Raw genomic sequence first — 12047 nt, forward strand, 5'->3', positions numbered from 1 at the left:
AGCCGGTTTAAGTACGAACGATAACACCATAGCCATGGATTCACCGAGCCCCGACGAGCTCCAGAGAGAGCCCGCCCTTGAACTCCACGAATCGTTGAAAGTCATTAAGAAAGCGTACGATTGAAGACTGGTAGTTAAGCCCACGACAAAGTAAGAAGATAAGACATAACAGGGGAGCACTGGCGGCATTTCTATTCTTAATTTGATTGTGCTCCGACAGCCTGTGAACCCACCGAGTGTCAGCGAGGGGCGCAGGATTACGAGATGACAGCATGCTCACCAGTCTCTTCAAATGCTCCATGAAAACTTGCAAACTAACATCGTCCGTGAAGATAGCCTGCCCAGCACCACCAGCAGCCGACGATCCATACATGGAAGCCGACATATGCGTCGTCGATGGGTTCAGCTTCGACAGCAGGAAACGGGCCTGACTGCCACCTTGGTCGCACACGATATACCGAGGAATGGGGAAACGGTCAGCCAAAAGGTCCTACGAGAGATTTTAGAATGCTAGCACGTGAAGCTTGGGGTCTATTATTACCTGGGCATCTGCTACAGGGGCCTCGAGGAGCTCCTTGAAGTTTTCGTACCCCTCTTGATCTTGATAGCCTTGTTTGCGCCATTGCGCAACAAGCTCGCCATGGAAGATAAGGATGTGGAAGAAAGTGTCTAGCAGGAGAATCACATCATGCTTGATCGATACACTGTCAAGCAGGACCGGCTGTGGTGGGGTGTCGAAGGTGTACGACATGAGAGTGGGTTGAATCATGATGAGTGAGTTGTTGACGTCCTCTTCGTTGAGCACGCGCCTAATCCACAAAACATCAATAAACGCTCTTCGTAAAAGATGGGCGGCAATACGTGCCTATAGAACGCTGTCTCGTCCGGACTGTTGTTGAACACCTGCAAGAACTGACTTCTGCGGAGATGGAACATAAACTGGGGGTAGATACTAAAATTGTCCGTCAGCCTGAACGACGTTGGGTCCTCTTTCCTATAGTCGGCGAATTTCTGGCACAGTCGAATAAGCATGCGATCCAGCCACCTCAATACATCCGGAGAGTCGTCGATCTCAGCCTTGAAGACTGCAATCCTGGCCATGAGAACGGCAGCTGCTTCTTGATCGAACGAGGCAGCGATACTTGGCGCGTTTGCTTCGGCGAAGTTGCGAGCAATGGTCGTGACGCGTAGACGCTGTTGACCAGACGAGTGTTGATAATGCGTGACGAATTGAATGAGTCCACGTGAACCAGGTGCCAATGGCTGCCCGGCAGGAGTGACGACCTCGAAGTACACAGAAACTGAACTCTTGGGGGTGATGGTGTTGATCTTCCACGCCGAGGTGCCAGCAATACCGATTTCCGTCTCGCCAACGCAGGGGGACTTCTTGCCGGCAGAGATCGCGTGTCCAATGAGCCCGGAGACTTTGAGCTCTTTTGTAGTCTGCACATCGAAAGTGGCATTGAATCCCATGTGAAGATGTCCCTGATCATCTTTGTTGAAGATACGAAGGAAACTTTGTTTGAAGATCGACGTGGCGAACGAGTCGGAAAGAACGATGACACCATTGGTAGAGTTGGGCATGGATCTCATTTCGAGGAGGCCAACTTGATCGAGACAGCCGGCGAACAGATCAATGGTGTGGCCATTGTTTGATGCCCGGGTAGCGAGACTTTCATAGAACTTATTCACGTCAGCTTGGATGACGTGTGAAGACCAAATAACTCACCTTCACAGCACGCTTGAAGTGCTTCACGCTGTCTCTGTCGATGTCGTGATGAGACCGAATGGGTTCCTTCAACTCGTTGCTAACGACCATCCCGGGGCCTTCGGTGGCTGGTCCTCCCGCGAAGAGCATGATCCTGGCGCCTGTGTTCGGGTACGTCGTCTCCAGGAGCCCAACAGCGACGCTCAGCGCAACACCCGTGCATCGCAGCGCGCGCTTGTCGTTCGCCACAGGCCACGCATCACGCGCAAGCCCCTCCAAGATACTCGTCAGCTGGAACTCACACTGCGACACGGGAAGCAAGAACCGCGACGCCCCGAACGACTGCTGTGGCATTGGCTGCCCTGGACGCGGCGCCGCCCGCGCCTGCCCGCTCAGCCCCAGCATGTCCTGGATCTGCTTCGGCTGGTACTCCTTGCCCCCGCGGAACACATACGACTTGTTGCACTCCGCGTACCCTATTTCGTGCACTTGCGTCTGTATTTATCCCACCGTTAGCTTGCGCCAACCTCGCGTGTGTGCTCTTACCATCGTGCCGAATGTGATGAGACCGACGAGCGCGTACGGGGGGATCAGGCTCAGGCTGGTGACCAGCGCCTCACGAAGGGCCTTGAGATCCTCCTCGTCAAGACAAGTGTCCACTACGAACAGGAAGACCGGCGGTACTGGCACAGGTCGGGCGAGAGTGTATTCGATGGTGGTGTATTTTGGAAGCAGCTCGGCAGGGAGATTGGTGTTAGAGATGTCTTTGTAGTGCGGGGGGAAGGCGTTACGAGACAAACAGAACGGACATATCCAGAGTTTTCCTCGAATGTCGATCTGGCTGCGAACGAATGTCGTCGTATAGTTTCTCCAAATGATAAGACCAAACTTACCAGTATGGATTAAGAATGGCTCGGCAGGGCGGTTTGCACGTAACTGGCTCGTAGAGAACCGGCGGGAGGTCTTCTCTAATCTTGAGCGGTGTATACAGTGCCGATATGGGCACCACCGTCCTCGTCGCCTCGATTCGCGACGACGGCCATACATTCCAGGATAGTCGCACACCTAGATCAATCTTGAGCTAGCTCCCGACGTCGTTCGTCAGCACACGTACCATCCCGCTCCTCAACGTCCTCGAAGTTCATCATGGCAAAAGAGTAACTGCTAATTCGATTCGTGGATTGCGGCAAGTGATATAAAGTTGAGTTCAGGACACGTCGGCGTGCAAATACGCACAAACAGTTTCACCGGTGGCGCATTGCATTCCCGATGCCGACTAACTGCGAGCCACGCTGTTCCTACGTGTTACTGAAGGCAGATGGATTTCTGGATGGTGTAGAATTCCCCGTAGACTTCAAGTTTCTTGACGAGGTGCCTTTATTTCTTTCTATCTCTGTCCGAAATTCTAATTCGCCCGTACAAATACTACCAAATAGGTTCTCAACATCTGTCCAAACATCCAGGGTGTTTTCTGGCTTCTCCTCTCGCGTTTCTGCAATCATGGCCTGTGGGCCGCACCATTTGAGCCAATTGCTGCTGCTTCTGCAAGAAAATTGGAAAATTTCCCCCAGACCCAACTTGGACCGCTGTTTTTTAAATCTCTCAATCATTCACCTTCATACCGCCTTTTTTTGACGCGACTTCCCGCGTTGGAGCATTTCAGGCTCCTCAAGGCATGTCAGGAGTAGATTGTCTGATCCACGCGCTCTCAAATGGGTGCATTGATACCCCCGAAGTCAGCTACGCTGCTGCACGCGACGTGAAGGACCTGCGCTGCAACCACTGTGTGACACCAATGTTAACCGCCGCGAGTCGCTGGACGACTTGGGTTGTTCGATCCCTTGGAGATAGCACACATGGCGGTGCTTGTGATCGTTGGTCTAGGGCCCATAACCCAACGTCGAAGTGAGTACTTCAAGTTAGCGCATCATATATTTGATTATTTGGCACGACTTTACATGCATGCATATTCATGCTCATTATCTGGAGGCAGCAATCACTGAACGCCGAGTACCAAGCTTCGAGTTGGCAGGCTGTCTTTTTCATGGTCTATCAGACTGGGAACCTACTTCAAGTCGATACGACTACTGATTCGGCCGACCGGCCTACGTTGGGCGAAGTGGCAGAATGCATGACCAAATGACCCTACGCCCTCTTCCACCAAAAGGTATGTGGCACGGTGCAGCTCTTGAGCCGAAGCTATTTCTCCTGTCGTACTAATTAGATGTCGCAGGGGGTCAACCATACGAGTAAGTACATATGCAGCGTCTTTTGAAGTATCATTATGCCAAGCGTGGTTTTGATTAATTACCCTTGTCAGAGCATTTCGTGCATCAGAACTCCTCTAAGGTTGCACCTTCTGTTTGACGAGCACACGACGACGCTTCAACCCGTTCTGACCGGTGTTATTCACAGTACCGCTGTTATTACAGATTAGGAATGCACTTATAACAATACAAGGTCTGAAAAGAGTGCAAAAGGTAAGCAGCTGTATTCTATGGGTTTCCTTAGATCTTTCCATTGACAAAGTCGAACCATCCTGGTTTTTCCTCTCTTAGAATTCTATACAGAAAAGCAAGCAAGCAGCCGTCAGTTGCAAGCTGTTTCCTCACGAACCAAAAGTGGTACGGAGGCTCATGCTGTCTGCGCCGTAGCAATATTGCAGGGAGTATCAGTACCCCATATGTTGTAATTAGGACGCCGCGCAGTCCACTGTCCCCACTTCGGGCAGAAAGGACTTTTGCAAACATTGAGCTTTAGCGGAGTTCCTTAGGATTTGGTTTGTACCGTTGAGGAAACGTCGTACGTGGGCAGGGGGTACCACGTATTCGTGTACTGTCCTCGGATCGTCTTCCCGTGCAATAATTCCCCACATCATATGCGTGTGAAGCCCAATGGCGGTGCTGCGGCAGGGACAAAAAGCGCCGGTGACTCTTGTATCTACCTTCCTTCGTACCACCATCTATCCACTCCTACTGACTTCTAGTTCTTTCCATCTTCATTTGGCTACCAATGTGCTGACGTTGGCAAGGTCGTGACTGAAGCTCACTTGCTGTGACACAGTTGGTCATTATTTGCTTTCGCGCTATACATATGTAGGCATGATCTCCAGAACGCCCTCATGCTATTGCTGACCCCCGCCCTCCCCCCAGACCCACTTTCAATTAGCTGTTTCATGTCCTTCGAAAACACCCTCTCGTCTAGACAGCCGGCTTCAGTCCCCCTTCCTTGTACCAGGATGCCGACCAAGCTGTTGCCACCGAGTTCAGACGTCGATATTCTCGAGCCCCTTGGCTTGCCATTGCGGGGGTTCCAGACAAAGTACCTTTATCATTAATTACTCTTGTGACTCATGTCGAATTTATCTATGAAGCGATGCTACTCCCACAACGGCCCCGACTTCCCTCCCCACTCCCAGCTCTAAGCGATTGCAGCACGTCCATGTGTTCCCGTGAGTCGCACAACCCAATGCATCGCCCATTGCTGACCGTTGGTTCCAGAGATCAACAATGGTTGCTTCCGTCTGACGCTGAGCACGTCGTTGAGGCACCAGGTGCTCCGCTCATGAGAGACTATGATAGTTTCACTGAGGGCACGGCTAAGGGGAGCTTTGACTCGATCCCCATAGAAGCCACGGATCAATACGGCGAGCAGCTCCTCGTCCTTGATCATGAGACCGTAGGCACTCTTCCTATCGATATCGGGGCGCGCTCGACTATCGAAAGATGGCGAGATGTCGTTTCCCAGAGTATGGATGATCCTCCAGCTCAGCACCACATGCCTCCTTCCGCAGTGATCGGCTTTGACGACGAAGACTTCCTTGTCACCCCAACTAAGCGCCCACATTCAATAACGTCGGAAGACGGTATGAGACGCACGCGACATCGCCGGCATTCCATGACTGCCTCGCAGTTGGCAAGCCTACGTCCGAGCGCCGTTTCACCCGGTGCTTTCCCATCAGCACGAGGCCTCGGCGTACGTGGATGTGCACGGTCACATTCAGTGCCACCCCATCATCGAGTACCACCACCGTAAGACATCAGCGATATTCCCTCTTTCCATAGAAGCACCTATAGGAATACGTGGGTATCTAATATTGTCTCCAGATGAGGATGTTCCATCAGGCGATGACAATCAGAACTGCATACTCGTGTTCGTTTCGGTCTTAATCAAGGCTTTGGACAATGTATCTTCGTTCTATGTTTACATGTGGACTACCCTAGCTTCCACCCCCACTCTATTTGCGGAGTAGTAGCCTACTATTCCACTCCCAGCACTCCTACGAAGGTACTTACTTGACGTACAACTTCATGTTTGTTACTAGATGTTGTATCCTTAACTTATGCAAACCCAATTATATGCCATTGCTGTCGCTAACGCTGCCAACCAAGAAGCAAACCTATTGGGGCTGCATCCCTTCTCTAGTACCATATGACTATCACGTGATCGACGCGCCTCTCGCGTCGCGACTCGGTTGAACGTTGAAGATCGACGTCCCCTCCCTTCTGCGCTGTATTATAGAAAATGGCCCCAAAATCATCTAGCGCCACCGAACGCGCAGTCGATTTAGACTCTCTGCACGAGACGCTCTCTGCTATCCTAGATCAAGCGCAGTCGTCCGTCGCGAATCACCGCAAGAACTGCGTAGCATTATACAAGTTGCATGTCGCCGCAGGCGCCATATCTCAACCGGGAAAGAAAGGCTCCGCACCGAGATACACTGGGGAGCAAGCGTTTGGGGATGTATTCATGGTGCTGATTGGGAGGGTGCTGATGGTGAAGAAGGGCTTGGTGGTTGGGGATCGGATAGTCAAGTTCGTTGGGGCATATGCAAAGTTCATCAACGAGAAAGGTGTGTAGCCGTTGTCCTCTGTACTTAATGTAGCCAAATTCCCCTGGTGATGGGTCTCGGCAGTATTGCTCTTGCCACATACTCAATACCCAACTCCGCAGCCGCTGAAGAAGCAGCAAAGCATCCCGATGCTGACGAGAATGACGATACTCTAACTTCACGATTCCTCTCCCGGCTGCTCACATGGCTCTTCGACGGATTCCTCGCCAAGAACAAAGTCGTACGGTACAGATCCGTCCAACTAGTCTCGGAGATGATATCGCACCTGGGCGAACTCGAGTGAGTGCTTTCTTTCTTCGCCGACTCTGCTAGCAGGATACATATACTTGCTCGTCAAGCGAAGAAATGTATACGACGTTGCGGAGCCAGCTCATCGACAGGGTCAACGACAAGGAGCCAATAATCAGGGCACATGCAGTAATCGCGCTCTCCAAACTAGTTGGCAGTGAAGACCCCAGCGAGCTCCCAAACGACGAACCCACGATCTTGATCACCGTGCTTGAGGTCCTTTGTGGTGACCCCTCGCCGGAGGTCCGCCGCGCCGCGCTCCTTAACATCCCCCTCACTGCGGAGACACTGGAAGTCATCCTGTCCCGCACACGCGACACCGATCCGCTGACACGCAAACTTGTGTATTCTACCGTACTACAAACGCGGCTCACGCATCCCCGGCAGCTGAGTATCGCGCAGCGCGAGCAGGTGGTGAAGCATGGGCTAGGAGATAGGGAGCCAGGGACACGCCTGGCTGCTGGTAAGCTGGTTGCAAGCTGGTTGGACGCGGTCATGGTCGAGGGGGCGGAGGAGAGGGACGAAGACTCGTGGACGGGAGATGACGGGGGTGTTATGCGGGGCTTCGTTGCGTTCCTCCGGATATTTGACGTGGTTGGACCAGGAGAGGAAGTCGCTGTTGATGCCGTACAATCGATTTTCGTCACCAGGCCAGAATACCTGGATATCTTCGCGTTTTCCGGTGAGCCTGTTCCTCCTATTGCATTGGCCTCAGGCTCAAAGGGGGTGGCTGCCAGCGTCATACTGGAAAGGCCTCACAGCCGAATCAGCCGTCCTTGCGCGTGTGTTCATAGAACACTGCCTGAAAACCAACGGCGAGGCCCGATTAGAGAATGCCAGCGTCCCCGTGGTCACCGAGTTCGCGTTCTACGTGCAAGAAGTGTATAACGCACTCCTGCGGTTGATGCATGAAGAGGCAGAGGCGCGCACCCTGGATGATGAAGACGAGCGGGAACGCGATGAGCGGGAGGAACTTATGGTTAAGAATGAGGTGATCTTAGGGGAGCTGCTAGCGATAGCTGTCAAGTTAGATTACGCGGATGAGATTGGGAGGAGGAAGACGTTGAATGTGGTCCGCGATATGCTGGCGCACCCTCAGCTTCCGGAAAGCTTGATCCCGAAATGCATGGACGTGCTTCAAGCAATCACCCCCTCGGAGCGTGAGCTCATCCGTATCGTCGTCGAGATTATCATCGAACATAGAGACGGGGACGATGACCAGGTCGGCGGGCTGGAGGGTATGACTTCAGTAAGTCTAAGCTCTACCTACCACCCCTTCTTGTGACCTCATTCTACATCAGTTTGGAGGCGAAAGTCAGTCGGACATCACACATTCAACGATCAGACGCGAGAAATCCATGCGACGTACCAAAGGCCGAGATGACATGTCTCCAGAGGAAGCCTTGGAAGCTGACGTTATAGATCTGCGGTGTCTGGCACTGTGCATTGCCATGCTTGAGCGTGTCCACGGGGTGAGTTCGCACCATGCGTATAGCTGCATTTTCGGTAAACCCCTTCTACATTGCAGGACTTCGACGATAATTCAACGCTGCAAGGGATCTTGGGAGACCTCATCATTCCTGCTGTGAAACGCAAAGAACTTTTGATGCGCGAGAGAGCTCTGATCAGCTTGGGTCTTTGTTGTTTAATCGCGAAGGTCCGTTCTCTTCCCACCGTACGAAGGGACGCTGACTGAGAATTGGAAGCAGAACATGGCACTGGGCTCATTCCAGCTATTCCTTAACCAAGTACAGAATTCCCCCGTTGAACTAAGGCTGAAAGTTCTGCAGCTGGTGTTCGACTTGCTGGTAATGTACGAGCACGAGTTCTTTGGACGCCCGGAGATTGTACGTTTTGAGTCGCTTTGTTCACTTACAACTTACATAACCTCGAACGCCAGGCCGACAGGATCATTACATTTCTGCTCCAAACTCTGGAAACGGACGAATCCCCTGTCATTCAGGCAGTACTTTGCATAGGGATATCGAAGCTACTGTTGGCTGGCTTCGTCGATGATCCTAGGGTCCGTCGCAATAATTGACGTTATTAACACCGAACTGATAGCGCTGTGTCGTCCAGGTTTTAACCAGTCTCATACTGGTGTACGTGTCGCCAGCGACGGCAGACAACCACGAGCTCCGGCAGTGCCTCTCGTACTTCTTCCCAGTCTATTGCTACTCCTCCACCGACAACCAGTGTCGATTGCAATCAGTGCGTTTTATTATCTACGTATCATATCGGCTTCCTGTATCTATGCGTGCGTCTAGGTATTCATATCGGCGTTCGATCAAGTAGTTCGAGTGCACGAAGAGCTAGACGACGATCAAGAAATGATAACGCCCCTTCAGTTCGCTTTGCTCCTCACAGATTGGCTGGATCCAGAGAAGACAGCCGCTGCGTTCGTCTATTCTATTTTCCATTGTGCTTAACTGAGCATCATTTACAGCCAAGGGACGATAAAGGCGGCTTCCTGGAACATCCATATGGATCTTGCGGTCGAAGTCCTCCGCGTATTGTTTGATGAAGAGCGAACAGGTTGGATCTTGTTTCTTCTGCGTATAGGCTTACTTATTAACCTAATCGTGTTGTACCATAGCTGACAACCAGAAGGTCCTCTGCCAACTCCTCAGTCATTTATCGACGAATCCCGAAGCGAATTCCCGTTCGCTGTACAAGCTGCATATCCTTTTGTATTACCTGGAAGATGTAGGTCCTGTCAGATTGCCATATATTTCCGTGCTTCTCAACGTGAACATGCAGCGCCGCCTGATCGATAATAGTACCACAGAGAAGATGGTGACCCGGTTTAAATCTCGTTTCCAGAAAGCGTTTGGACACACGGTCGGCGAGATGGAGCCGGCGCTGCTGGACGAAGACGATTTCCAAGAGCTATTCGAGTATATCGGTGCGGAACCGGAGCAGTACTTGCAACAAATTGAGAGAGAGCGGGACAATCGACCATCCGCCTCCGCGTGAGTATAATTTCAATGAGTATCAAATTCTGTTTAGATAACTGTTCCGCAGGGTTGACGATGAGGTCGAAGATAACCAAGCGGACTCTGCTCCAGATATGGAGTTGGACGAGATGCCTAGAAGGTCAGCGTAGACTTACTATTTCTGCTACTCCGTCTGTTCAAGTTGGTCCTTTTTTTTGCAGCCCAACAACTAAACCCGCCAGGAAGAAGAAAGCGACTACTACTAGAAAGGTTTCTTCTGACTCGTCTGCTAGTGACTCCCCTTTGAACGACCCAGAGGTTGGGGATGATGCCGATAGCGACAGGGAACGGGCGGATACGGTTTCAGAATCGCCTCAACCAAAGAGCCCGGGTAGCCAGCGGGGTGCGCCGCCTAGCAGCGTTGACATTCAGGCAGCGCCTGAAAGGGGTTGGGAAACCGACGACGACGAGCCCTCGGCGGAGTCTGACAACGAAAGGAAAACTTCTGCGAAACCAATCGGAAAGATTGTCGCAAATGGCAGCAAGCATAAGCCAGTGCGAGGGAAAACTACTCGTAAAGCCCCTCCAGCTTCGACCTTCCCCGCCCCCGAAGTTGCGGACGAAGTCCCAGTAGTCCCAGAGCGAAAGGCTGGCCCTCGACCACGTTCACAACCTAAGCGGAATACACGGTCACAAGGCGATGTCCAAAAGGCTGCTAAACCGTCAAGTTCTCGATTATCAGATGATGTGAGTGTGGCCGCCCAAGAGACTCCAGCTCAGAGTGATGCCGAAGAAGATATGCACGAGGTACAGCCAGTACCAATTACACCGATGAAGAAACAGCCTAAGTCAGTAGCGCGTGCTAATCGCTCGGACATTGTGAATAACTCATTCGGTTCACAGGCGGCTTCGTAGTCCTGGCGCCAAACAAGCTATCATGTCCCCCGTCCACAAGCGGCCGAGTCGACAAAGCAGGCAAGCAACGGGCGCAGCGAAGAGTCAACGCAGCGAACGGCGCGCCGATGATGATGACGAAGACGACGACAATGAGGATGAAAATGTTAGCGAAGGGCCGACAAGGTCTCCAACTCCTAGCCCCGTGAAGAACGGTGGCCGCAGTTGGGTGAAACGCCCGCCGCGTACTGTGCCAGGTAAAGCTCAGACTAAGACGCGGAGTAGGAAGGTTGTGGAGGTTTCCAAGCCTGGAGCAGTCGCTTCTCGGCGGACTCGGGCACAAGCGAAGAGTACCTAACAGTGAGGCCGTGGGGATTATCGCATCTATCTTATTTCGCTCTCTAAGGTTATTAGTGTACATTATTTGTACCAAGGACTTGTGTGTGTACTCTAGCCGAAGCCCGACTCGGCGTCCCGATTCCAGTTTGGGCGGGCCGCCAACTTACGTCCAGCGTCAGGGCTTCTGTCTTTCGCCAGCAGGGCGTTCATTAAGATCTACGATCGTGAAGAAGGATGCCAAACTATAGTCTGGACGACGATCATTGAATTCCTACTATTCGAATACTGGATCTCATCGTGGATCTCCATAGAGAGGTGGCCCCATCTTCCAACGCTCGTTAAACCCTCGACACGTTTTATGGCTCATAGGTTTGCTCATAGCATGACCGAAAGTTAAGAACATGTAAGTCATCAATCATCAAGCCGAGGCCACTGGGTGTATATGTAACCTTCTCCGGCCTCTGGGGTCAAAGGTTACGGTGCACGTCCGATTTCGGGATGGGCGACAGACATGTCCATACGTTCTTGTAATAATTTATCAGGCCATGTACAACGTCAGATTCTAGTGTCTATCACTGTCAACGGCATTAATGATGCAACGCGAATACCATCAGGCATGTTCCAACCTTGGACCAGTGTAGCAGGTGTATTGATGAGTGCTCGATGCGTAGATCTCGAGCAGGGGACAACGGAACAACTAATTCCTATTCCTCCTTCAAGCCTACCCGCCTAAACAGACTATGGACTATGGATAATAAATAAGAATCCCAGGAGGGTAAGAAATTGCGGGTGATGGTAGATGGATGGTATGGGAGTAGTGTGGTATGTACGAATACGCCGTATATCATCATATGCAAAAAATAAGCAAAAAGGCGTTGTTAGTGAATAAAAATAAACAGCGTAAGTAAGACAAACATAGGCAACCAAGAACCCTAAAGAAACAAAGAGATCGTCGCTAGGTAAATGAACGGTAGATGAAATAGATGTAGCCTAGGATGAGGAAGTAACTAGGAACGTCTGCTGAGTGGTA

At 51.6% G+C, this 12047-nt stretch overlaps 3 protein-coding genes across 3 annotated transcripts; 2 read left to right on the top strand and 1 right to left on the bottom strand.

Annotated features, from left to right (window-relative positions):
• Positions 1-197: 197 nt before the first annotated feature.
• Positions 198-2856, bottom strand: SEC23 (GTPase-activating protein S23; the record flags this gene model as incomplete). The annotated part of the gene is made up of 8 exons (XM_036777882.1): positions 198-221; positions 281-490; positions 542-809; positions 866-1683; positions 1730-2203; positions 2255-2549; positions 2602-2773; positions 2823-2856. The coding sequence occupies 8 exons, from the start codon at positions 2854-2856 to the stop codon at positions 198-200; spliced, it is 2295 nt and encodes a 764-aa protein (XP_036629310.1).
• A 2090-nt stretch (positions 2857-4946) lies between these two features.
• Positions 4947-5960, top strand: PC9H_008369 (uncharacterized protein; the record flags this gene model as incomplete). The annotated part of the gene is made up of 4 exons (XM_036777883.1): positions 4947-5029; positions 5082-5159; positions 5209-5573; positions 5815-5960. The coding sequence occupies 4 exons, from the start codon at positions 4947-4949 to the stop codon at positions 5958-5960; spliced, it is 672 nt and encodes a 223-aa protein (XP_036629311.1).
• Positions 5961-6232: 272 nt separating this feature from the next.
• On the top strand, positions 6233-11036 carry PC9H_008370 (uncharacterized protein; the record flags this gene model as incomplete). The annotated part of the gene is made up of 16 exons (XM_036777884.1): positions 6233-6560; positions 6662-6839; positions 6899-7530; positions 7586-8101; positions 8157-8320; positions 8377-8505; positions 8558-8695; positions 8749-8871; positions 8928-9059; positions 9116-9246; positions 9295-9383; positions 9445-9554; positions 9609-9820; positions 9873-9944; positions 10006-10632; positions 10688-11036. The coding sequence occupies 16 exons, from the start codon at positions 6233-6235 to the stop codon at positions 11034-11036; spliced, it is 3930 nt and encodes a 1309-aa protein (XP_036629312.1).
• Positions 11037-12047: the final 1011 nt, after the last annotated feature.

Source organism: Pleurotus ostreatus (genome assembly GCF_014466165.1).
Source record: "Pleurotus ostreatus strain PC9 chromosome Unknown scaffold_6, whole genome shotgun sequence".
Classification (NCBI taxonomy): Eukaryota; Fungi; Basidiomycota; class Agaricomycetes; order Agaricales; family Pleurotaceae; genus Pleurotus; species Pleurotus ostreatus.